This window comes from Canis lupus, chromosome 27, assembly GCF_003254725.2.
Source record: "Canis lupus dingo isolate Sandy chromosome 27, ASM325472v2, whole genome shotgun sequence".
NCBI lineage: Eukaryota > Metazoa > Chordata > Mammalia > Carnivora > Canidae > Canis > Canis lupus.
The window spans coordinates 26,782,055-26,808,708 of record NC_064269.1 but is presented as its reverse complement, the minus strand read 5'-3'; the positions used below and the strand labels follow the sequence as shown (position 1 = coordinate 26,808,708).

The following is a 26,654-nucleotide window of genomic DNA, read 5'->3' as shown; positions in this document are numbered from 1 at the left end:
CAGAGGCTGGAACCAAGACTGGGATTCATGGCTTGTTTTTTCACTTGTTCATTTAATAAACATTCATTGGTTTTCTTTATTTCATTTCATTTCATTTCAAAGAGCTAGTAGTTTGCTGTCTAAGGACAGGACAGTTTTTTGTTTTGTTTTGTTTTGTTTTTCCACTGAGTGACATTAGAAAGTGTTGTCGGCTTAGCCTCTTGGAAAAGCTTTGTTCCCATGGGCCCTCACTGATTGCTATTTGAACTCAAGCACAGTGAAAAAACACACATATAATACAGGCATCAAGAATTGAAGAACACGGGCCAGGAGATTTAACAGGCTCAACTTGTCAACGTTGGATTTAGTAGCAAACGCCACAACCAGATATTCAATTACTTTTCCGTTCTGTAAGGTTCATTCGCCATACTGACTTCCAGATTATGATGTGTTGCTCTCCAAACCCAGCTCTCCAAACTCCACTGCTGTAGAATCCTAGTAATTTTAATTTCATAATCATATTGACTGAGATGGTTAACTTGATTTTGCCTGAAACTTAGATTTCAGGAAAAAAAATTAGATTAAATATGCACTGATAATTTCACCAATTTGCAAAACTTGGAGATCTCCCAGGAAACACAGAATTAAATGTTTCAATATGGTATCCTAGGGAAAGAAGGCTTTTTCCCAACCTCATAATTAAATCCGAAAGATTCCTACAGCGAACTAAGAGGTTTCTAATGAAGTACTAAGCTGCATTTAGAATTTGAGCAATGAAAGGCTCTTTGTTCTCATTTCAAAAGGTTTCAGAGCTAAACAATTTGGCTCCCCATACAGGCATGTTTTAGACCACCTGCAGACTCTAATCTACGCACATTTATTTGGTACAAACTTTCTTCTACGTCACCTTATTCAGTTTAATTCCAGAGAGGTTTATTGCTAACGTTTAACAGCATTAATAAGAGAACAGCTGTTCTCATGGGGGCTGCCCTGAAAGGACCAGGAGAAAAATTGAGCTTTTGTTACCTCTTCCTTATGAATACACTGCCATGAATGTGTATAACTTTCAGATGGAGTAATCACCTTGAGCAGTAGGTTTCTTCTGTCACTGTCATTCAAATCTGTCCTTCAGCCAATGCTCATCTGTAACTCTTGATTCAAAGGAATAGGTTAATGAGTATATTAACATTTAACAATTTCTCAACAGAAGCTGATTTGTACTTAACTACAATAAAAACAAAGTGGAAATAGACAAGTAGGTGGCTTTGGTAGAAGAGTAATTTTATAAATGTGCTTTTAAAAATTTACTGTAGGGGTGCCTGGGTGGCTCAGTTGGTTGAGCATCTGACTCTTGATTTTGGGTCGTGATCTTATTAGAGTCATGAAATTGAGCCCCAAATATCTCTCTCCTGCCGCTCCTTCCCTCTCTCTAATGTAGTAGTATTATCTTTTACTCATTTTTATAGAAATAATTCAGATTTCTTTAAATTTAGTGTATGCGTTTGTGTGTCTGTGTGTGTGTACCCTTATTAAGAAACTTTCAAATGAAATTGATGTCATGCTCCAGAGCCCTATAACCTGCTTGTATGCATGCCCCTCATTCTGCCTAGAATGCTGCCCATACCTTCTTCACCCAGCGTATTTAATTCTTGAAATTTACATCACACCTCAGGTGTCCTGTTCTTTGAAAAAAATTTTACCTATTCCCTTGCAGATTGAGTCCTAGGTGTTGCCATGGTTTGATGTGTCAGAGAGAAATTGCACTGTACACTTATTAAGAACATCAAGGAAGACTTTATTCAAGATTATTGCAATAACGGAGAGAGATTAAACTACATTGAAACTAAGGCAGGAGAATTTTTTTAAAAAAGATTTTATTTATTTATTCATAAGAGACAGATAAAGAGGCAGAGACATAGGCAGAGGGAGAAGCAGGCTACTCACAGGGAGCCCAAGGCGGGACTCGATCCCAGAACCCTGGGATCATGCCCAGAACCAAAGACAGACACTCATCTGCTGAGTCACCCAGGCGTCCCATAAGGCAGGAGAATTTTTAAGTACTAGCATGAGCTAGTAAAAAAGTACTGGAAGACCTTGGAGGGAAGTTGGTCTATGTGATTGAGCCACCTGTGTTTGCTAATTGATACCTATTGAAGTTGGGCACTTATCCTCCCATAAAAACGGGAAGTTAGGGACCCTGTTTTTCTATGATTTCGTTTCAAAAGAATCACACCCAGGCACTTTAGAAAGATGTTCCTGGGTTGTGAAACTGGCCAGAAGCTGGGAGAAGATTTATCTATATTACAAAGAAGCAGAGAAGGTATTTGTACTTTCAACTTTTATAAAGTAAATGCTATAAGAAAAGGGAAGTCAGAGACCTATAATCTGAAAGAAACCAGTAAAGTTTAGTCAATTTATGGGAAACATTAAGATCATCTTGATCACATGTGTACGTCTCTCCTAAAACACAGCATGTGTTTTTCATTTTTTGTCTTCTTTGCTCTCTCCCCAAGAAACTATAAGCTCCTTTATGGCAAGCTCTTGGACTAATTGGTCTTTGTGTCCATACCATCCAGAATATTGCTTGTCAATTAATAGGTGGTTAACATAAGTTTGATTGATGGATTTATCTCATAAATAAAATAATGAATACAGTAAATTGCTTTTTAAGTTTTTGCTTATAACTCTGCCTGTATCCATTCCCCCTGGCATTTTTTCAACTTCATAATTTTGTTATGTGTCTGTGTGGCTTAAAAGTAATTCATGATAATTTAATTTAATGTTCTTTTTTTGAATCTTGTTTTAAAATTGATCTTATCCTGCAAAATGTAAGAAATTTTTGTGGTATAATATAATAAAATTGTTGAAGAAATCACTGGTACTTCCATAAAAACTTTGGTCGATGGTCTCCAAGAGATCTAGTTCCTTTGGCACATCTCGTAGCAAATGGATTTTTTTTCCTGTTATTACCCTTTTTTCTTCTTTTTTTCCACCCACATTATACATTGTTAATCATTGCTACTTCATTAAGTAGACCCAGATATCCCTGCTGACTATCCTGGTAACTCGTATTATTAACTCTTTAACGTAGTCTCAATTAGATCAGAATATCCTGTGGACCACTTTTTCACATCATTGTCATTTTTATGACATATCAACACTTTATCACTTAACTTGGAACCATGGCACTAGAAACTAGAGAGAACGTGATTTGTCTAGTTAACTCTTACTGAATACTTACTAAAATCTGGAGCTTTGTGAATATACACAGAAAAGGAGCAACAAGTGTCATTCCATAGGGAAGTTTAAGTGATGTTAGCCTACATTTTAAATTATTAGCCTGAGTCTAATAATGGCCACTCAAGTAAACATCCTAAGAGTTATTATCTGGCTGCAAATAGACCCTCTTCTAAGCTCAATATCAGCTGCCTACTTTACCCCTGCACTTGAAGGTCTCCCAGATATTTCATGTTCAGCATCCCTCTCAAATCTCCTCACCTAAGGTTTCCATCTCAGTACGTCTTAATATCAGCTACTCAGTGGCTCTGGCCATACAGCTATAGAGCTTAGGGTTGTTGGGTGAGTTTTTTTTTTTCCTTTTTTAAAAAAAATTAGTTTCAGAGGTAGAATTTAGTGATTCATCACTTGTGTGTAACACCCAGTGCTCATTACATCATGTGCCCTCCTTCATGCCTGTCACCCAGCTACCCCATCCCCCCACCTATCTCCCCTCCAGCAACCCTGGCGGTTTTGTTTCCTAGAGTTCAGCATCTCTTACAGTTTGCCTCCCTCTGTTTTTATCTTATTTTATTTTTCCTTACCTTCCCCTATATTCATCTGTTTGTTTCTTGAATTCCACGTATGAGTGAAAGCTTATATTTGTCTTTCTCTAACTGACTTATTTTGCTTAGTGTAATACCCTCTAGTTCCATCCACATTGTTTCAAATGGAAAGATTTCATTCATTTTGATGACCGAGTGATATTCCATTGTACATATATGTATTACACCTTCTTTATCCATTTATCTGTTGATTGACATCTGGACATTTTCCACATTTTGAATAGTGTTGAAATTGCTGCTATAAACATTGGGGTACCTATGCCCCTTTGAATTACGATGTTTATAATTTTTGGATGAATATTTAGTAGTGCAATTGCTGGGTTGTAGGGTACCTCTATTTTTTACTTTTTTCCCTGCATCTAATCAATTGCCAAATTGTTGATTAAACTTCACAAGTGTGTCTCAAATTTATCTACTTCTCTTCATTTCTGTTAACTTCGCCCTAGTCCAAGCCACCATCATCATGCTGTATCCTTCTCAGCTGAGTCCTTTTTCTCTCTTTCTGCCACCTTTAAAAGATTTTATAAGACTCAGGGTGATTGCACCTGCTTTTTTATTCTCTCCCCACTGGAGTAAAAGTTCCATGCTTATGTATATCAGTAAATGACCAGAACCTGGCATGTTTGGTACATATTAGGTGCTTAGAGAATAGGTAAGGAGGTGGAAGACCAAATAATGAATTGAATAGTATCAATTTAAATTCTTTAAAATATCCTCTATTTCTTTTGTTGAAATTGATTTTATTATACTTCACCAACCAAGAGATGTGATTCTGTGAAAACTGGCTTTAGTATTTCTGTGTTGAAAACATGAAATGTTTTGGTCACCAAGACAGTGTAATTTATTTACTTATTAACATGCATATTTGTTGAGCTTCACTCTGTATAAGATGTGTACAAGTTTTTGGAAGGCTCCCTAGAAGAAACTGTAGTATAGTAGAGAGGCTAATGCCTAGCATATGTGAGAACAATATAAGTGCCTAAAGGATGAACATTATTGAGGACATTGTTTTTGTTACAAGTTACAAGACTCTTATCAAGTGAACGTATACAAAAGGGAAAATGATTTGTTCAGGTAAACCTAATGTTGTCTAGTATCTTACTTGTACCTGCCCTTGTCTCTGAGTCTGCTCTTGTCTCTGAGTCACCTGCCTTACATCTGCTTACTTGTCACCTGCTCTTGCCTCTGGATCACCTACCTGACAGCTTGATCTTCAGTCTCGTTTTCTTCATGAGACTGGAACTATAGCCAGCTATATGTTCCCTTCATTCCAGATAAATAAACAAGCTAGAGGAGAAAAGATCCCCAATCGCCATTCTCTGACTCATTCTCATTCTGTGTCATTGGGAGAAATCCCAGAGAAGGATACTAACTGACCAGATTTGGGTCACCTATGTACCCACTGACCAACCACTGCAACATGGCTATGTTCTCAGAAGGTGGGGGGTGGGTGTGGGAAATAGTTTGTCAATGTGTTCTGGAACTACATAATTGAAAGAAGGGATGAGAGTTTCCACTAAATGATTTTTGGCTATACAGTTATCAGAAAAAGAGGTAATGATAATGAGAAAAGAAAAAAATAAAAACAATGTATAGTCTGAGAAGTATATATGGAGTGAAGTGAAAGTTTAGAAGAAGGAGGGGAAGAGGTTATTTCTTAGAGGAGGAATTCAGTGACATCTGATTGAATCTTAATAAATGGGCATGAGCTTTCAGTGACTAAGAAGAACATTTGAGAAGGAGGGGCAGTACCAGCTTGAAAGTAGCAGAGTTCAGTTTGTATACAGAAAAGAGATGGTGAAGTAGAGACAGAAGCCAGGCTGTAGAAGAAAGAAGACTGCCAAAGTGTGTGTGTGCCAGCTTGTGGGAGAACTTTGAGAGGAGTTTGAAATTAATGACTTGGTCTACGGGAAGTAGAACAGTAACACTGAGACCATCTTTAAAGAAATGAGTCTTATAGATTTATGTGAGTTTAATTAGTTGACCAAGTAAAGGAGAAGACACAACAAGAAGTTTTTCCAGTAGTCTAGGTGAACAATCTTGAAGATCTGAATGTATTGCAAATAATACCAAGATGCAAACAGAACTTTGTATTGGGAATTACTGAATATTAAATCCTGTTCACAGTACATCTCAATGGTATATGAACGGTTATTGCCATCTTCCATTTAATTTCCCCACTCTCGAAAACAGCATGTTTATAAGCCAAGTGGAATGTATATCTACTTGGTCCTTAGCTCCTATTAATAATGTAAAAAGAAATAACTCAGCACACAAATAAGTGATTTGGTGTTTTCTCAGGAAAGAAAACTTTCAAAAGGAGGAAAATCTACTGCCAAATAACTCAGCACCTCCTGCAGAACCACAAGATGTGGAAGAAAGTCATTGAAGAAGAACAGCGGTTGGCGGGCATAGAGAATCAGTCTCTGGACCAGTCCCTCCAGCAGCATTCCTCAGAACAGATCCAGGCCATCAGGGAAGAAGAGGAGGAGAAAGGGAAGCCGAGAGGAGAGGAGATCCCGACCCCACAGCAAAACCAGTGACAATGGATACAATGAGCTGTGTTTCCTAACAGAGTGACTTGTCACAGACTCTTTTCAAGCCAGCACAACACTTAGACACAACACTGTAGAAATACGAGAAGATGGGCAAACAGCTATTGCATTTTGGGATTCTTCGCATTTTATGTGTTTATTTTTACAGTGAGGTACATTGTTAAAAACTCTTGCTCAGAGAAGCTTTCACATTTGCAACACCAGCTTCTAAGGATTTTTTTAAGGAAGAAATATATATGTGTGTGTGTATATAAGCTCGCACGTAGATACATGTAAAACATATTCACACATATACACGCACACACACATGCACACTGAAAGCCAGGGTTACTGGCTCCACAATTTAGTAACATTCATATTAAGATATATAGTGGTCACTGTGATATATAAGTTATAAAGGAAAACAAATCACAAAGGAAATGGGCGGCTTAGCAGGGAAACAGTGCAGTGAATGTAGGTTACCAACTAAGGAGCTTTAGCTCTTAGTACTGATGGATGAAAGTTCCAGAGCATTATTTGAATTTTTATACATCCTGCCAACATCGTGTGTGTGTGTGTGTGTGTGTGTGTGTGTGTGTGTGTGAGAGAGAGAGAGAGAGAGAAGAGTGAAAGGGTGCTTGTGTGTATGTCTGTGTGTACGTAAAGAGATTTTTATGGTTTTAGTAGTTCATAGAATAGCTGCAGCAGATGACTCAGAACATCTGAACAAGCAGAAGGCAGTTCACTCTGCAGTGTCTGAGAGGCAGCCATTCCAAATTCCTTCCTCCATGTAGCTTCAGGACAGGTCCCTCTGTAGAGGGAGGGTGTTCACAGGCTGGTGAGAGGGCCACGTGATTGGTACTACTGCTAATGCACCACTTGGAGGAGCTCTATCGCCAGCCTTAAACCTGGAAGACAGGCATTTTCCAATCTACTTGCCTAATGAATGTATAGGAGCTGTTTATCTGTGAGTATGTATGTCACTCACCTAAGATCAAATCAGCTTTTCAAGGGGATGACATTCTTTATACATCAACACCTAAGAAGGAGCTGGAGTCAGATCTTTTAATTAGGTTAGAATTCTAAAAAGTTGCCGGCGAAGACCCGAGGATCTCCCATGTCTCAATTTGCTGCAAAATGTGTGGCAGAAAAAGAAAAAAAAACAGAGCGAGAAAGACAAACAGAAACCCACTATGGAAGGATATATAGCGAGAGATGAAGGGGAAGAATTTCAACCTGGGAATTTGGTGTTTGTTGACATAGTGAAAGCCTGATTCTTGGCAACTGTTGACCATTGGCTTTGGGTGGCAAAGGTCCCATTGAGCGCCCTGTTGTGGTGTCCCCTTGCTGTGGGGTGGGGTAGCTTCTATCTGCAGTCTGGCCCATTGTCATGTTTCTTTTGGCAGGGAAGATTATAGAGGGATTTTAGGGGACTGGGCCTATTATTGAAAGTCTTTTTTTTTTTTTTTAATTTGTTTGTTTATCTACACTTGTTTATGCTGTGAGCCAAACCTCTATTTAAAAAGTTGATACTCACTTTCAATATTTTATTTCATATTATTATATTTGTCATGAATAGTTATCTTGATGTAAATATAAAGATTTTTTTTGTTTCTGTAGATAGTAAACTCTTTTTTTTAAAAAAAAGGGGGGAAAAGGGAAACATTTTTATAAAGTTATATTTTAATCACCATTTTTATACATTGTATGTATCTCCAAGCCCAGTTAAGAGAGTGATGATTCATTTGCACGGAGGGCTATGGACAGCCACTTATCTACCTATTCTAATTTAAATAATGATCTGATACAGTTATTTTATTGCCTATTAAATGAGGATGCCACAAAAAATGTTTTTTCACTAGGAACATTTCTTCACTTTTGGGTAACTTTTGGGTCCATGTCTCCCGAAGAGAAAGACTTCCCTAACAATACTGAATTTCTACGATTGGTGTCCATTTTTTGCCAACACTTTTTGGTCATAATTCCTCCTTCAGTACTATGTATGGAACTGCTCATCAGTGAAACAATCATAGGAGGTTCTAATTAGACCTTAATGGTGATTTCTAATTTTTATTTCTTCTAAAGTCATAGAAAAGAGTGTTTACATCTTAAAGAGGCCTTTGTTTCTCATAAGTGAAAATTCTTCCCTCCCAAAACAATGATTTTTATGTTAACCCGTAGCATTTTTCTAACAAGGCAAAGATAATACAATAAAAAATAATTGTAAGACAAATTTCCCATTAAGTAGGAAAATATGGAAAGATTCAAATAGATGCAGACTTGACTTAAATAATGAGAATAATTTCATATATTTTGGCTTAACACTAGGTCTTCATTATTCAGGATGTACTGAGTTGTTTTCCATTTTCTTAGTGTTGTCTATGTGTCTCATGTTTGCAAAAATTACTGTGGGTCAAATACATTTATTTCCCCAGTGACTTTAACTGTTCTTCTGCCCTTGCAAATAAGAGAGGAGGGGAAAATATTATCCTCACATACCTCTTACATTTAATTACTTAACAAAATGAATCTTTTTCCTTTCTCCAAATGCCATATATATCTAAAACACATGTTGAGTCAAGGAAAATATAGGTGTGGGCAAGTAGAATGGCAGTCGAACAGTTGAGAGTCTATAACCATACACTGGCAGCTTCCTCAAAGCTGGAAGGCCCCAAGTAGGGGCCAGCCTGGCTGCCGGAGTAGAGGTCTTAGCAAACTGCCTGGTTTTGTTTATTTTGTTTTAAGTGGTGGTGGCCAAGGCACTTAGAACCTCTTCATTCCAGAATTGTGTTCATCAGTCCAGGCAAATTAACAATTTTTTCTTCAAAAATTAATTGCCAGTATAATTAAAGCTAAAAGTCCATCGCAATAAAGGAATGGACATCAAGTATGAGGCTTTCATACACGTTCATCACATCCCAAAGGATGCCTAGGGACATAAAAAGATATTTCCCACTGGTGATGTTCTCCCCTGCCTTGGTGACAGCAATATTACTGTGCTCACTCCCAACTCTGGAGCTTATTTATTGCAATTTACTACATTTTTATATGAGCCTATATATAGGTGCCATTGGATAAACTCAGGTCTTTCAAGTGAAGGAATTTCTAGCCCATTTAGGAAAAAGGATATTTGTATAGACAGCCATAAATCAATGGGAGGAAAATTTGGAATTGATGACCTTGATGCTAGGGGTTACTTTCTGTTAAGGAAAAGTCCAGGTATCCTACAAGTATCATCTGTGTTGTTTCCAGCATACTAATAGAATGTCTTTTCAGTTATCCATCTAGGCCAACTTTTAGAATATTGTTTCCTTGGTGAAAAGACCACTTTAGGTTTTTTCTAAGTGATAAAATTGTATTTTTTGTCAATTATATAAGATGTGGTTTTGCTCTCCGTAGAAGATGAAGACAGTAGCTCTGATAGACCTATGTTGGTCTTCATCTGGCAAATGAAGGAATGTCCTCATGTTTAAGAAAATACTCATTTTCTGAAAACAGAATACCCAATTCTCTCTTCCATTTTGATGGAATTCCAGAACAAACCCTCGCCGTCACAATCCCAGTAAAATTAAAGAAAAGGGATTGTAGGACATGCAGACTGTTGATATTACATATATGTATTGTGGTTTCCTCATGTCCCCTGCCTCTCTTGATTTGCGGTTTTCCAATGTCCCCTGTCACGTGCCCAGAGAACTTTCTTTGAAGGTAAAAGCTGTGCAAAAGGCATGAGACTCAGGCCTATTCTTTGTTTAAATGGTGGAAAATATAAATTATTTTCTAAATAATAAAGATATGAAAATTATCATTGTAAATAAAGTCTACAGTTTGAAATGACTGCTTTATAAAAGTGAACTATTTGTGTGATGAACAACTCCTGACTAATGAGAAGTGAATAATCAAAAACTCATTTCTATCCTACTCTGGCAGGTATTTTTGGTGCTTCTCTGTCAATATGGGATGTCCATTCTCCTCGCCTTTTAAACTAGTTCTAAAATCAGAATGAAAACCACAGTAAGGATCTTCCTATCGTCTCTTCCATCCTAACCCTGTGTCCACTTGAGGCCTTTGCTGGCTTACATGCCACTTTGGAAATAAACTGTCTTTTCAAACTGACAGAAAGTTCCAGTAAAACAGTTTTGTAAACTTTCGTAATCTGGGGTAAATCGAGATTCTCCTTATTCTAGAGTTTATCACCTCCTGCAAGTGGAAAGAAAATATCAATAAAATTTCAAATGCTGATCGCTCAACTCCAGACTATTGAGAGCTAAAATATCTGTATACTTTGAAACCAAACTGAGTTTCTTTCATTTGCCTACCCTCCTGACAAACAACAAAATACTTTATGATCATTGTTCTAGGTCATTCATTTCTCTCATGATTTTTCTGTGAAAGAAAACTGAATTCTGTGAAAGAAAAACTGAATTGGTCTGTGTTTCTAATCTGTTCAACAGAATTCTACATTAAGATCAGGAGGCTAATTAGCCATTTTAGATGAGCATTTCAAAATTAAATTACTCTTAGAACTTCTAATCAGAGCAAATTATGCAAGTTTTAGGTCCAATATTCATATCAGTTTGTTTCTCTAGAAAATATTTAAATACTGCAATTTGGATAAATTAACAACTATAGCATTGAGTTAATGAAATTAACAGTGCATTGAATAACTTAAATGGTATTTATCATGTTTAACACTGATGATCCATGGTCAGAGAATAAGTAGAGGTGTTTCAGTCTACATTGTGCACCATGGATGTCAGGAAATTTGTGTATCTCCAACACATTTCATTTTTTATTTTTATTTTATTTTTATTTTTTATTTTTTTTTACATTTCATTTTTTAAAATGAGGCTGCTTTTACCTTACCTAAATATTTGGTGCTTTTGCCTCACCAGAAATGATCTTTATGTTCATACCATGAAATTATTCTAACAGCAGGTTTACAAGTGGTGACAAAACATAATTGGGCATTTTGTTCCTAAATATGTCTAAAGATCCAAAACTGAGCATTAAAGCTTTATTATTTGGTGGAACTCAGTGTTCACTGAGTTTGGATCAGATTCAAAAATACTGACCCAGCATAAATTATTTAAGTGCAGTAAGACTAGAAACTACATGGAAATACAGATGGAAAATAAAATTAGTTTTTTGTATATGCTTCAAGTTCTAAAAAGAGGCCAAATGTCCTATCTAAGGGCAGCTACTTCTTCTCCATATTATACTTCTATGGTTGATTGCCTTGATGGGCATTGGTATTCATCAATTTTTGCTTCCCTGAGGAGTGGTGGAGCACAGAAGAAAAGCCAAGCCTCCTCATTTCTGATAAGAAATCCTGAACATGTCCCTGTTCAGAAAGTTTTCCTCGTTGCTTCACATCAATAAGTGGTTGTTTGATCATGCAAATAATTCACTAAAAAAAGCTTCAAAGAGAGTCATATTAAATCATCATATGTAAGTACTATCAAGAACATTTGAATTTAATTTTTGAACCAAAGCTGTTGAAAATATTGTTTTTTTTTAATTAATTTATTTATTCATGAGAGACAGAGAGAGAGGCAGAAACACAGGCAGAGGGAGAAGCAGGCTCCATGCAGGGAGCCCGACATAGGATTCGATCCTAGGGTCTCCAGGATCATGCCCTGGGCTGAAGGCGGAGCTAAACCGCTGAGCCACCCGGGCTGCCCTATTGGTTTTTTCTCTTAACTAAAACAAAACTCATGAAATGACACTCATGGTATAGTGATACTAAATATATTGATATAATCAGAACCAGTATTGTGTAACAGAAAACTGAAAGGGGTATTTAATTCTTTTTCTAATGTATGTCATGCCTCAGGGAGGAAAATGCTTTATGGAGGTCCCAAGAAATATGAATAGATAAAAATAAATTTAGTCCCTATAATTTAATTAGATTAAGTATACAAATTACAGCCTTAGTTTTTCTGTTTTTTTTTCCAAGAAAAAGGAATTTATTATTCAGCAGTTTATTATGGATTAGAGTTGCTTTAAAATAAGTGGTCTATGAATGTAGATTATATTCTTCTGAATTCTAATACAGTTAAAAAGCCAAATACTTATCTTCATTATTAAGTAAAATTAAATCTCATCAATCTTGACTTTCACAGATGAAGCACAGACCAGGCAATAAACCACACTACTACATCTACCAAGACTGATCAAATGGTAGGCTGAAATTTGGAATTCATTAATAGAAAAATAATTTAAAAAAATTAAAACCTTACTGTTTTAACTAAAATTTCAGTATTAGTAAAATTACTTCTTTTAAATGAAACAAATTATAGCCGAAATTTTTTCTTTTAAATAAGAAAACAAAAACAAATGAAGTCAAACACACAGGAGAAAAGTGGGGACTTCCCGTCAATATTATTTCTCTAACTCAAAATAGTAAAGCAAAAGTAATCAGAAATTTTCCTCTATAGTAATAAGGAGAAAGAATGACTTTCACCCCAAGTTCTAACTCACACTTGGTTTCATTATGCAGCCTATGGTACTATATAGCAAAAAAAAAAAAAAAAAAAAAAAAAGCAGAGCTACAGATTGGAAATGAACAGTGCTTAAAATGTGTAGGATCACCATGAGACACCCCTCCATCTTTGTGACAAACCAACTTAGTTATCAGTTACTCTGGAGTAAAGAGACATAATGGATCCATATTTCAACCCTGACTTGCTATATTACAGTCAGCACTTACACAAGCTTTAGAATGTGAATTAGCCCTTGGAGCTTTGAAACTGCTGCTTAAGTACCTTTTGAAGGGAATTTTTTTTTTATTCTAGTAATTTTACTCCCTATATTATAGCAAAATTTTGGGTGTTTTAATGTGAAATTAAAAGTAATTGTTTAAAGATGTTTTATTTGTATATATAATTTGTTGGTTGTTAGAATTTTCCATCAACTTTCTTTTAAAAATTAGCTGATTATTTTTATGGCTCAAATAACTCTTATCACATACTTTGTTTCTGCTAGTTATAAGCATAAACCAGTACTATAGTCTTGCTATCTTTAAATAATAACCACAGTATGTCTATATATTACCTGTTAGTGGGGTCTATTGGCTTGACTTTTAGTATATATTTTTGTTCATTAGGTTTTTTTAAATCACTACTTTTAATGCTCTGTGATATATTTGCATGGGATTTTTACCATATTATTTTTGCTTAACTGCTGGTTTTGTTTTGTTTTTGCTTTCTATTTATGAGTGTCAGTTTATTTCTTGACATATTCTCACAGAAGTACACATACCATATTTGTTCCAACAAGGATGATTTGTTAGTTGATGAGCACTGGAAATAAATATTACTGAACCCACCCACCCCCTGATATTTCTTCCCAAAGAGTTTTATCATGTAAATCACAAAATGAAAATTGGTGCTTTTAAATATTCTAAAACTTTCAGTGCAAAGTAATAAAAATAAGCTTCTCCCTGGCTTTCCATAATGTTATTAGTATATACAACTGAAAAAATTTTAATTTGAATCTAGGCTATTTGAAGTTTGGGCTGATATGGTTAATTTGATTTGGTTTTTGGTATTAAAATGGGTTTCTTATTCCTGATGGAACAGTTCTGATTGTCATTATTTCTTCCTTTTCCTGACCAAAAAACTCAAAAAGCAAAAAAACTGTCATCAGAAAGTTTAAATTAGCATGTTCCTAATATTTGCCTTTGTAGGGTACTTGCAAACCAGAGTACTAACTTAATTTAGTATTCCTAAAAAGCAATATTTTCAAGAAGTACCAACCAAAGTAACAGTATAGGGGATGTCATTTACACATGACAGGTTCTAGCAAGGTAATTCTTACCACTCTCAACTGAATATGCTTATTATTAACTCTCCAAGTGTATCAACTTTTAGAAACCCGAGAGTAAAGCATTGGAACCTAAGTGATCAATTGCAACTGAAATAAATCTTATCCTTTCACCTGTACCTTGCACTTAATATATGTAGCAATACTTCATATCTTCCTATCATAATTGTTTAAGTGATTTAGTTAATGGTTGATAAATATTTTGTAAAAAGTAAAAGCTGTACAGGAAAAAAAATTAGATAAATTGTATTTATTTTTATTATTTTTCAGCTTAGACACTATAATGATGCTCTTTTTTTTTTTTTTGCCAGAATTACTGGAAGTGCCTCTTGATTTTATAGATTTTATATGTATATATATATATATGTATATATATGTATATATACACATACACATATATATAATTACATATATATTATATATAAAATATTATAGTAAATATATACTCAAAATCATTAGAATTGTGTCACAAATCATCAGTGTGAATGTTATTATGTAAAAATAACATGTAATATAAATATAATTCTATGATATTATGTTTGATGTAGTTATTTGTATAATCCAAGTCCTCCATCCAGTTTTAAAGACATCCTTTCCTCTTATTTTCAAATACAGTAGCTTGTGCCTGGATTCTGCATGATGTAGTGAGGCATCCATTGGCCTCCCTATAATTCCTAAGGACTCTTGGGGGCTTCTATTCCCTTCCCTGTCACTGATGAATTCTTAGCTGTGTTAATCATCATCTCTCTGTAGCTAAGCTGTGTTTTTTTTTCTAGTCAAATAGTCAACACTATAACCAAGATCCTTAGATTTCTGGTATTCAGTTTCATAGTCCTATAAAATAAACAGTTCTGCTCTTTATCCTATGAATACTACAGTTTATTCTATAAAGATTGTTGAAGTCCAAAACATGGGATATTTGGTTGTAAAGACTCAGAATTATTTTTGTTCAGTGTATTTGCTTTTTTTTGTTGTTCTACGTATTTGAAAGCTTTCAAAAATTTGAATGATTCAAGACACTCACGGTATTTTAATTAACTCAAATATATAGTCCTCAGAAACAAAAGCAAAATGTGATTTCTACCCAAAGTTCTTGAGGAATTAATTCTTTAAACTACACATATAGATTTCCCCATTACTTATTAGACAAAATCCCTAAGTTCCTAAGCTTAGTACTTTCATAGGTTTCATTACCCTGGCTCAAAACTATCCCCCACCAAAATAACTAACGATCTATCATTTATATTTCTATGTCTTTGACAAATTATATCAGTGGAGTATTTATACACACTATATATACATATTTTCTTTCTTCCTTTGTGTACACACACCTTCTTCCAACCAGACAGCGCAGAGGGGCAAGATTGACAATATCTTGTCCAGGTATGAATCTTATCCCTCACTCAGGGCTTTCCTCTTACAGTGATGCAATGGTCCTCAGTGGAAGAGAGGCAATCAATATCTGGCTATTCTGTTCTGAACCTTCATCTCCTTCCTGCAATTAGATGCTGTCAGACTTCTCTTAGGTAAGGAAAAGTTAATTTACATAGTACGCTAAGGTGATGATAGGTATCTTCTAATGGATCCTGAGATCTAGGGCAGAGCAAAGGGATGGTCACAGCCACTGCCTGGAATAGAAAACCTCAGGGGCTCCTGGGTGACAGAATGGTTGAGTGTCTGCCTTCAGCTCAGGGTGTGATCCTGGAGTCCTGGGATCGAGTCCCACATCAGGTTCCCTGCATAGAGCCTGCTTCTCCCTCTGCCTCTGTCTCTGCCTCTCTCTGTGTGTGTATGTCTGTCATGAATAAATAAATAAATAAAACCTTTAAAACAAAAATGAAAACCTCAGAGATCAGTTCAGTGTGTCCAGGGTCAGCTCTACAAATCACCCCTATGCCTGCTGATCCATATAAGGTAGAACATAGGATATAGGTATGCCATAAACAATGAAAAGAAAAAGAAAATTATAAAATCTTAGGCTTGTTAGCATAGTTATTTAATCCTGAAGCTACTTCATGTCCTGATCATTCTTTCTGACATCATTGTTGGCTTAAGAAAGTAGCCCAAGGTCCACTTCTGCTAAAGTCTGTCAGATTTGAAGAATTGTCCAGCTGTCCATGTTGTCTGGGATCTTTGGCCTCCTGAGACTGGTCAGAGCTGGGTGGGTGTACGGGAAGCATATCGCTTCAGAGTTTGTCATTAGCACTCAGGAGGTACAATGACCCCTTTCTCTATTGTCAATTTGACTGACTTTTCCCTGCCAGATGCCAAAGGTGAATTCATAGAAGGTCTGGTCTAAAGAGACTTCAAAGTAGTTAACAGTTATGTATTCATTTTCTATTTCTGCTGTAATAAATTACCACAAACTTGGTGACTTTGAACAATGCGAACTTATTAGCTCACAGTTCAGCCAGTTGGAAGTCCAGATGGACTTGGCTGAACTCTGCTTTTGGTCTCTCACAAGACAGATCAAGTGTTTGCCAGCCTGGGCTCTTCTCTGAAGTCTCTGGCCTCTGGGAACCTCTCTCAGCTTTTTCAGGCCACTTTCTCCCTCCAGGAATTATTTCTTTCACCAGCCATATCTCCAAACCAGCAATGCCACATGATCCCTTCTTACACTTTAAGACTTTCTCACTTCTGCAGCATCCTTTCTCTCTCCAGCTAGAGAAGAGTTTCTGCTTTTAAGGGCTCATATAATTGTATTGGGCACAAATAATCCAAGATTATCTCCCTACTTTAAGATCTTGAATTAAATTTGAAAGTCTCTTTTGCCTTGTAACTTAACATACTTAAAATTTTCTGAGGATGATGGGGTGGGCATCTTTGAGGGTTATAATTCTGTCTTCTACAAATCATGAATAGGATAGAGGAACACAGTGAAAATAAAGAAGGCATATGGACCACATTTTTCTACATAATGGAAGCTCATGGCTACAATGAAATTGAGAGGAAGATATAGAGATTTCCCATATACCTCCAGCTCCCATAGACTCAGGCTCCCCCATTATTGATATCCCTATCAGAATAGTATAGTTATTACTATTTATTAACTATTTATGAACACATAAATCACTGAAGCCCATTATTTACCTTAGAGTTTACTCTTGATGGAGTACATTCTAAGGATTTTAACAAATGTATAATGACATATATCATAATGGTATCATACAGGGTATTTTTACTGCCTTAAAAATCCTTTGTGCTCTGCTTATTCAACATCCCTAGCCCTAACATTTGACCACCACTGATCACCAACTATCTCCATGTTTTATCTTTTCCAGAGTGTCCTAGTGTTGGAATCATGCAATATGTAGCCTTTTCAAATTGGCTTCTCTCACTACGTAATTACATTTAAAGTTCTTCCATGTCGGGGTGCTTGGATGGTGTAGTTGGTTAAGCCTCCAACTATTGATGTCAGCTCAGGTCATGATCTCAAGGTATTGGAATCAAACCCTGCAATGGGCTCTATGCTCAGTGAGGAGTCAGCTTGAGACTCTCTTTCCCCCTCCCTTTTCCCCTCCCACTCCTGCTCTCTCTCTCTCTCTCAAGCTCTTTCTCTCTCTCTCAAGTAAATAAGTCTTTAAAAAATAATAAAGTTCCTTTATGTCTTTATGTCTTATGAAACATAAAGAGAAATGAGAAAGCTCATTTCTTTTTAGTATAGAATTATATTCCACTGTTTGGGTGGACTACAGTTTATTTATTTACCTACCAAAGGACATTGTGATTGCTTCCAAGTTGCAGCATTTTTTAATAAAGCTGCTATAAACATTTGTGTTTATGTTTTTGAGTAGACATAAGTTTTCAACTCCTTTGGGTAAATACCAAGTAGTGTGATTGCTGGACCATTTGGGAAGAATATGCTTAGTTCTATAAGAAACCACGAAATGCTCTTCCAAAGTATATGTACCATTTGGCATCCCACTAGCAATGAGTGAGAGTCCCTGTTGCCTCATATCCTTGCCAGCATTTGCTGGTGTTGGAGTTCTGGAATCTGGCCATACAAATAGGTATGTATTGGTGTCCTATTGCCATTTTAACTTGCATTTCCCTGATGACTAACGATGTGGAGCATGTTTTCATGTGCTTATTTGACATCTGTATATCTTCTTTGATGAGGTATCTGTTAAGATCTTTGGCTTCTCTTACTTGGACCCATTTCCTTTTTTCTTGCACTTTTTGGTTGGAAAAAAAAAAGATTAGTTGTTTGTCCCAGTGAAATTCTCCATTTTGGATTTTGTTGATTGCACCTATATAGTTTCATTTAACATGTTCTTCTCTTCCCTGCATTTCTTAAGAACTAATATTTAGTTTTAAACTGAGGCTTGATAAACATCTGTTTTGGGACATCTGGGTGGCTCAGCAGCTGAGCATCTGCCTTTGGCTCAGGGTGTGATCCTGGTCCAGGGATCCAGTCCCGCATCAGGCTCCTTGCATGGAGCCTGCTTCTCCCTCTGCCTATGTCTCTGCCTCTCTCTGTGTGTCTCATGAATAAATAAGTAAAATCTTAAAAATATTTTTTAAAAAGATCTGTTTGGAACTAGAGGAGACTATCATTTCAGAGGTGATATTTCAAATTTCTACCTTCCTTTAAGATGTTCAAAATGGGGACACCTGGGTGGCTCAGTGGTTAAGTGCCTGCCTTTGGTCCATGGTGTGATCCTGTAGACTCAGGATTGGATCGAGTCCTACATCAGGCTCCCTGCATGGAGCCTGCCTCTCTCTCTGTCTGTGTTTCTGCCTCTCTCTGTTTCTCATGAATAAATAAATAAAAATTTTTAAAAAGATGTTCAAAATGGCTGATTCTTTTTTGTGATGTTATTGATCATTGATGACCATTACTTAGATGCATTAATTAATTAGGGGTTTGAAAATTACAATATTCTAATTCTCTCATCCTTTTTTTGTTCATTATTTGGAATACTAGAAGAAAAATTTGTCTTTACATTTTAATAGTTCTAATTAATAGGAAAAGCAGGATAAATGTAATTTTTCCCCCACATACCAGTTTTAAATGAATTGAAGTGGTTCCTTAGAGGCCTCCAAAGTTGACCGAATGCTTTTTTTGTAGTCTTATTATGAATTCATGAATTTAAACATTCTGTATATTTCAACTATTACAGTTATTGATACTGAAATTTTCCTACATTTAACTAGCAGAAATTTGTTCAAATTGGCCTGAGATTTTGGGCACAATCTGGTCTTCAAAGCTTCCTTGCTTTTTAGTATGAAAAGATATTTCAGGCCCATCTTGTATTCTAAGACCTGGTAAGAGTCACATACCATGAAGCCATAATTTGTCTTTTTATAGTGTTTGTACATCCCAATTCAGCACTAGTCATACCTCTTGCTACTGATTGATCATTGTTTCAAGACCTTTCCAGGGCAGAGAGTGAGGGTATGTATTATTCAGACTGAAAACTCCTACAAAATTTTTCTTAACCTCATTCATCTTAAATTATAAGTGACACTTTAAGCAATGAGCCTAGATGAGGTCATAAGGGAGTAAGTGTAGATAGAGCAAAAAAGATATTCCAGGGAATGAACTGTGGCGTGCTGTGGCAATGAATATTAACAGAAAATGACCACTGAGCCAGGAGGAAAATTATGGGAGTGTGGGGTTCTAAAAACTGTGTAAAAAAAATGGATCGAAGAGAAGGGCACAGGGGATCCCTGGGTGGCGCAGCGGTTTAGCGCCTGCCTTTGGCCCAGGGCACGATCCTGGAGACCCGGGATCAAATCCCACATCGGGCTCCCGGTGCATGGAGCCTGCTTCTCCCTCTGCCTGTGTCTCTGCCTCTCTCTCTCTCTCTCTCTCTCTCTGTGACTATCATAAATAAATAAAAATTAAAAAAAAAAAAGAGAAGGGTACAATCAATGGTATACAATGCTGCTAATAGATCAATCAAAATGAAACCCGGAAATAGGTCACTGGATTTATTAATGTGGAGCTCTTTGTTGTTATTGGTGAAAGTAATTGTGGCGAAGTGGTGAAGGCAAAAAGCTACAGCTGGTAGGACAAGAATTAGAGAAGAGGAATTTTAGCTAAAGTATATAGACAAAAGTATGGTCTTAGAAACATGGACCATACATCCATAGGACTAGAAGTGAAGATAAATAATATGAATACACATGCAGGTGGAGGTTAAATGTGGCGAGGGCAGAGTACAATATTTCTCTCCTGGTTTTTAAAATTTCATCAGTGAGTTCCTTAAGCAAGGTCATCAGCTGATAATGAAAGTTGAGGGAAAAAAGAAGTTTGAGTGAAGGCATTCAGAAGAAAGGGAAAGTGATTATTAGGTTATTAAAAGATATGTTTAACAATGCCTCTAAGACCCAATGAGGTCATAAGTTTAAGATGAGCCCTGAGGGCATGTTAATGAGTTTTTCTCCAACTATTTAAAACAGTGTGGATGTAAACACAGAGTAGACAGGAAGTTGAATTCAACCCAACTATTGTTTGCCAAGGAAGAACAACAAATTGACCAATGGACAAAGGAAGGGAAGCCCTATGGAAGTGAGTGATTAAAACAGTTGCATGAAACTCAACTCAGGTAAGGAGGGAAAGACAATTTGAATGTTAGGTGTTATATTGTGTTCCTCCCCCCCCCCCCAAAAAAAAACCCATATATTCCAATCCTAACCCCCTATATCAGTGAACATGATCTCATTAGACTCTTTGCAGATGTGATCAAGTTAAGATGAGGTCCCTGGAATGGGTCTTAATTCACAATGACTGGTGTCCTTTAAGAACAGGAGAAGACAGAGACACACAAGAGAAGATGGTCATGCGACAACAAAGAGATTGAAGTGATAAATCAACAAACAAAGCAATGCCAGCAATTGTCAGCAAGCACTGAAGGTAGAAGAAGGATCTCCCTCTTTAGGTTTCAGAGTGAGCATGGCTCTGCTGGTGAACTTCTAGCCTCCAGAACTGAGGTAATACTGTTCTGCTCTTTTAAGCCACCCACATTGTGGTACTTTGTTATTGCAGCCCTAGGAAACTCCTTCATTTATGGTTAATTTCACACCGCAGTGGTAGAGTTGAGTGGTTTTGGTAGAGATTATATGGCCCGCAAAACCTAAAATATTTACTATTTGACCCTTTGCAGGAAAAGTTTGCTGACCCTTGGTCTATGATATAGAAGTAAGGCACGGCCCACTGCAAGACTATACATGAGAAGCTCTGAATATTATGTGAAATAAGTATTATGTACATTCAAAACTGTAACGTTAACCGTGGACTCAAGAGCTCAGAAAAGGAACCATGTTAGAGAATGAACTTGAGCAAATTGGGGATAGGCCAAATTATACTCTCAAGGGAAAACTGCATTTCTCGGTGAGGAAAAAATCTGCTTTTTGTGCTTTAGGATAGTTAACACTGTTTCCCCAAATGCACCAATGGTCACCTGTTAGACACATTGAAAAGTATAAGACCTATTGCAATGCTTGCTCACTAGCAAGGGCTGGTTTGATTGGTAAAATAAAATATTTGGTGTTTCAGAGTCTGAATGCTCCATTCTTCATTGTAAGATTTATCATTTTCTTTATTTTCCTTGTATCCCTTTTTTTTCCCCTTTGGTAGTAAAATGTGCTAATAATCATATTTGATTTTTGGTTAATGATCCTTACCATTGCATGAACTGAAATTATTCATATAATGATGATAGCTTCCAGTCATTTAGTGCTTTGTTATTTGAAACATACTTTTGAATATATCATATCATATAAATCCTTAAAAGAACCCTATGGATCTGTTTTGGTTTTAATAAAAATTCTGCTTTATGGCAGAGGAAGTTGAGATTCAATAAAGTTTAGTGACCAGGCCAGAGCCACAGCCGTTTCAGAATATGGTGGATCTTGGATAATACTGGTAGCAAATTCATTTATTACTATAAACCAAATGCAAGCTAATACTGCTCAAAATCTCCTAAAATGGTACTCTTGGAAAAAGAATTTATTATACTTGTAGAATTTTTCAGTGCAAGGAGTTCTCTCTCCTTGGAATTTAGATAGAATAAACAATTGGATGCCAAAAATTCAGTGTTTTTCTTTTTTTCTATTAGAACCTTAAAAATTGAATACGAGCAACTGATTATGTGTCTGAGAATTAACTCTTTCTAGAGAGAACTCTGCAGAGCCTTCTTCATCCTGACCTAGTATGTGGTCCCTAAGACTCTAGAATCCCAATGGGAAAAGAAATCATGCAGAGATTTAACCTCCGAGCCTTTTTTTTTTTTTTTTTTCTTTTTAACAGAAGGATCTCAGTGATGTCCTCAAGGAGAGGCTGGCTTAAAAACTTCTTGGAGAGAGAAGGAGGGATCTTTGTTACAAACTTCCGCCCCTCCTCCTGCCCTTGTTCCCTTCCCCTCTGCCCCCTGCAGAGTTGTGTTTCTGGGAATCAGCAAGTAAGATCACAAGTGGTCTTTTCTCTTTTCACTCTCTCTCATACAGAAAGCTTTATCACGTGTGGCCTTAAACTTGCAGCAAATTGCAAAGAAATGGCTCAAAAGCTTCAGCTCTTTCTGTGCCCTGGGAGCTGAGATGCACGTCAGTGGCTTTGCCAGCGTGGCCTGTTCTCTGCAGACTGCCAGAGAAAAGAGGCCAGGAGGAAAGAGGAAAGAGTCGAAATTGCCCAGGGGTGAGACCATGCCCTTCATCTTTTCTTTCCCCTAATTTGCTCTGTCTGTGTCCATCCAGGCTCTCCCCACCTGGCAAAACTGCTCAGAGCTGCTGTAGAATTTACCCCAGTTTCCTCTTTCAGTCTCTGGAGTGGGGTCCAGCCTCTCGCTGAGCACATTGAGAGGAATTGACTGTCTCTGATCTCCACCTCAGGTAAGATTTAGTTCTCTGCTTTCCGGTTTTGTGACTGTCACATCAGATTCTCATAGGAGAGAGGCTCATCTACCCTCCCATTCTGCACTACATGTGTCTTAGCCACACACACCATCAGTGCTTTTGGAGACCTTGTTAGATTCATAGAAATAGCAAAGGACACTAGTTAAAATCAAATCAACTCAGATCTGGGTTCAAATTTTGACTCTGATACTTATTAGGTAGTTCTGGACAAGTCACTTAACTGTTCTGAGTTGTATCATTTTCTATAAAGTGGGAATTCTGATGTTAACCTTGTTGAGTTGTTTTAAGGATTAGCAAAAAGTATATAATTCACCTGGCACATAAGTAGTACTTCTTAAATCTGAATCTGATACAGTTACTTGTATTGGAGGGAAGAGATCATCTTTCTTAACACACACTCCTGGTTAGTAAGTACCATGAGATTACTTGGTGCCCAGAAGACAAGCTAGTCTGGAGGTTTTCCTTGTGTGGGATGACTAAGAGGAGAGAGTGATGGGGTGGCTGCTTTCTGACTTCCTCTGGCAGTCTTTGTGGTTTGACCATGGATGGAATTGATGTCTCAGGATCAGGGCACAGAGGTTCAATGCATCCAATTACAACCTTCCTAGGCTGTCTGTATCCTTTAAAGACTGGAAGATTGATTTGCAATCCCATATGAACACAGAGATCTTTTTTTTTTTTTTTTTTAAGTGAAATAGAGAAAAACTGGTGGTGGGCTTATTTTTCTTTGGCCTCTAGAATACGATAGATTGCAACCCAGGCTGCTGGATGAAAACTTTGCCCTAACTCTTTTCCTGGCGGAATCTGTTGAAGTGGTGGGAGAACAATTAAGGATTTGCCAAATGCAAATCCTTCTAAATAATTGTGTGCTCCTGCTCTACTTCTGCAACTGTGAATGAATGGAGAGGGAGAGAGAATCTGGAGGATATTTCCATTCAGGTTCTTGAGCTTTCCTTCCCCTTTTTTCACAGAGGAATGAAAAGCTCAATGCTCATAAACATAGTCTTCTTGAAACATATTCTACTTGAGATAATATGAAAATGAGCCATCAAGATGAAATTATATTTTCAGTAAAAATATGCAGTGTCACTGTTTTAAGCCAAATATTATTTTGCCCTAACACACCATCTAGGATGACGATGGTTCTCTTGTTTTTGTTATTACTTCTAGATTCTAGAGTGATTTTTGTGTCAACACTTCCAAGTATAAGAAGACAATATGTCTTTGAGTCTCAAGTTTTTAATATTGTTTTAAACATGATTGTTTTTCTCTTTAGCATTAGCATTCTGGATGTCTCCCTTTAAATCTTTTAAAGATACATTTAGTGTAGTGATAGTATATTTAATTATTAAGTAATGAATTTGAATGTTCTTGTCCACTTGGTTTATTATGATTGGCCAGAAATAATATAGTGAACCCCTGAAGCAGTAGGCCAATTTGAGTTATATGTAAATTTTTTCTAGTATATATTACTTGCTTGGTGATACTCTTATACTTTTAATATTTAAAATATTTTTATATGTTCACTATAGAAAAATTAGAAAATACAAAGTATTTTTGAAAAAATTATCTACATTATCACCAACTGGCATTAATGTGTTAACCTTTTCTTTAAAGACTTTCTGAAACTTTGTTTCTATGTTTCTATATCTGAAAATGTGTGCTGCTTTTGTAAAATAGACTATTATATATAGTGATTTTTACCATGGATTTTAGAATCAACTCTATAATAAAAATATACTATATAACTATATTTACTTCTTTACACTAAATTCAAACGGATTCAAAAGATATCATTGCATGAATAGACCATAAGTTGTTGGACATTTAGGTCATTTACTTGTTTTGACTTTTTATTATTATGTATTATAATTAGCAGTGGATCTCTAGCAGTTTAATTTAAGGTACTCGGTAGTCTTTTAGTGAGAAACCTATTTAACATTGCTTAACCTAGTGTTTCTTGAGCTCTCTTTTCATTGTTTTGACAAAACATTGTTCTGGACAACTAGTTTCAGTGACTCAGTGAATATACAAAGTTGGCCATTGGTATCAGATAGATGGTAAAGAAGAATTTCTATGTCCTTTGTTCCTTTTTTTTTTGTTTAATCAAGAATGGATATTGGATTTTATCACCTGATGTTTTATATCTACTGAGATTTTAATATTTTTTATTTTGAATTCTTTTTTTCCCAGCTTTACTGAGATGACTGAAAAATTGTATAACTCGTGATATACAATGTGATGTTTTTGTTTTGATATACCTACAAAACATGTTGAATTTTTAATGTGATGATTTAGGCAAATAAAGCTCCTAATACTAATTGTTACATTTTAAACTATATCTTAATTAAAGAGTATAAATTCATTTGGATTTGCTAGTATTTTATTTAAAATTTTAGCATCTCTAAATTTCATCTGAAGTGGGTTTTTTTGTACTATCTGAAGGAGATTTTTTGTTATCAAAATAATTATGACTTCTTAAAAATGAATAAAGATTTTTACCATCTGTTTCAGTTACCTACTATTTTCTTCTTGAAGGATACCCCTTTATAACAGGAGTGTTACATCATCTATCCTTAATACTTTTGTTTAGGGTATAGTTTTAGTTAGAGTATTTTTGTTAATGTCTTTGTGGCTGTTTTTCTCTTCTAGTTTGTATTAATACGGATAATTAATATTTGCCAGAAAGTTATTATTTGCAAGACTTTAAAGTTATTTCTATATTTTGTACATAACTTTTATGTTTTATACTTTGAAACATCTATGTTTAGAGCTCACTAATATTATATTCTTGTGTCTTTGTCTTTTAATCTTACCATTTTCTGTTATTTGTTTACTTTAGTTCTTTCATTTTTAACTTTTTCTGTTTCACTCAACTTTCCTTTGCCCATTTTTTTTAGTTAAGTTTATGCATCAGATAACCTAAAAATGTATATTTTTTAAGCAGACCCTTGCTGTGCCCTTCTCAACTGATTTGCCAGTCCCTTAAGGAATCCTCTCCACTTTTAATTGTTCAGGTCTTTCTTTTGACATTTCATTCCGTATTTCAAAATAAATTCCTGATTTTCCAGTTTTGAGAAATTACCTATGAATTCAAACAGTGAAGGATGAGATTTAGTGAACACAGAATAAGAATTACATAAAGTCAATGTAATAGACACATAGGCAGAATAAGCCTAATTTTCTACCATAGTACATTAAATTTTACTTGTAATTTTATTCCTCTGATGAAAATATAGAAGCTTCTATTAACATGCAAAAACATCATCTGATAAACCTTAAGATGATCCAGAAATTATTTTGTTTTATTTCTTCACTTACATTACTTTTTTCAGGCAGGCATTGAGCCATGCAAAATCCTAAAGAAGTAGGGCATGGGACATGTAAATACTGATATGAATAGAAGAACATTAGATTAGAGAAAATAGATTCAGAGTATGTAGATCTGCCCAGGGCTTGGTAAGGATTAGCAGATAGGAAATTAAACATAGGAAGGGAGGCCATCTTTCTTACTTAAGGCAAGCTAAAGTAATTTTTGCCTGAATTAAATGTAAGCCTGAGGCACAAATGGTGCTGCTTCCTTATCTGTCCAACTAAAATGATACTTAAACTGGTC

The 26,654-nt window shown here is 36.0% G+C and overlaps 2 protein-coding genes across 4 annotated transcripts in view; both read left to right on the top strand.

Annotated features, from left to right (window-relative positions):
• PDE3A (phosphodiesterase 3A) overlaps positions 1–10,189 on the top strand; it is a 312,609-nt gene extending 302,420 nt beyond the window's left edge. For both annotated transcript variants that reach the window (XM_035707354.2, XM_035707353.2), the window contains exon 16: positions 6,123–10,189. In XM_035707354.2, the coding sequence (XP_035563247.1) occupies positions 6,123–6,364 (242 nt within the window). In that variant the 3' untranslated portion in view covers positions 6,365–10,189. The remainder of the gene's footprint in view (positions 1–6,122) is intronic.
• Positions 10,190–22,611: 12,422 nt separating this feature from the next.
• SLCO1C1 (solute carrier organic anion transporter family member 1C1) overlaps positions 22,612–26,654 on the top strand; it is a 55,810-nt gene continuing 51,767 nt past the window's right edge. Inside the window, exons 1-2 of one of the 2 annotated variants that reach the window (XM_025455279.3) lie at positions 22,613–22,820; positions 22,944–23,014. The gene's annotated coding sequence lies outside the window, so the exon portion shown is untranslated. Of the gene's footprint in view, positions 23,015–26,654 lie in introns of both variants that reach the window. The other variant, XM_025455280.3, reaches the window with a different exon arrangement.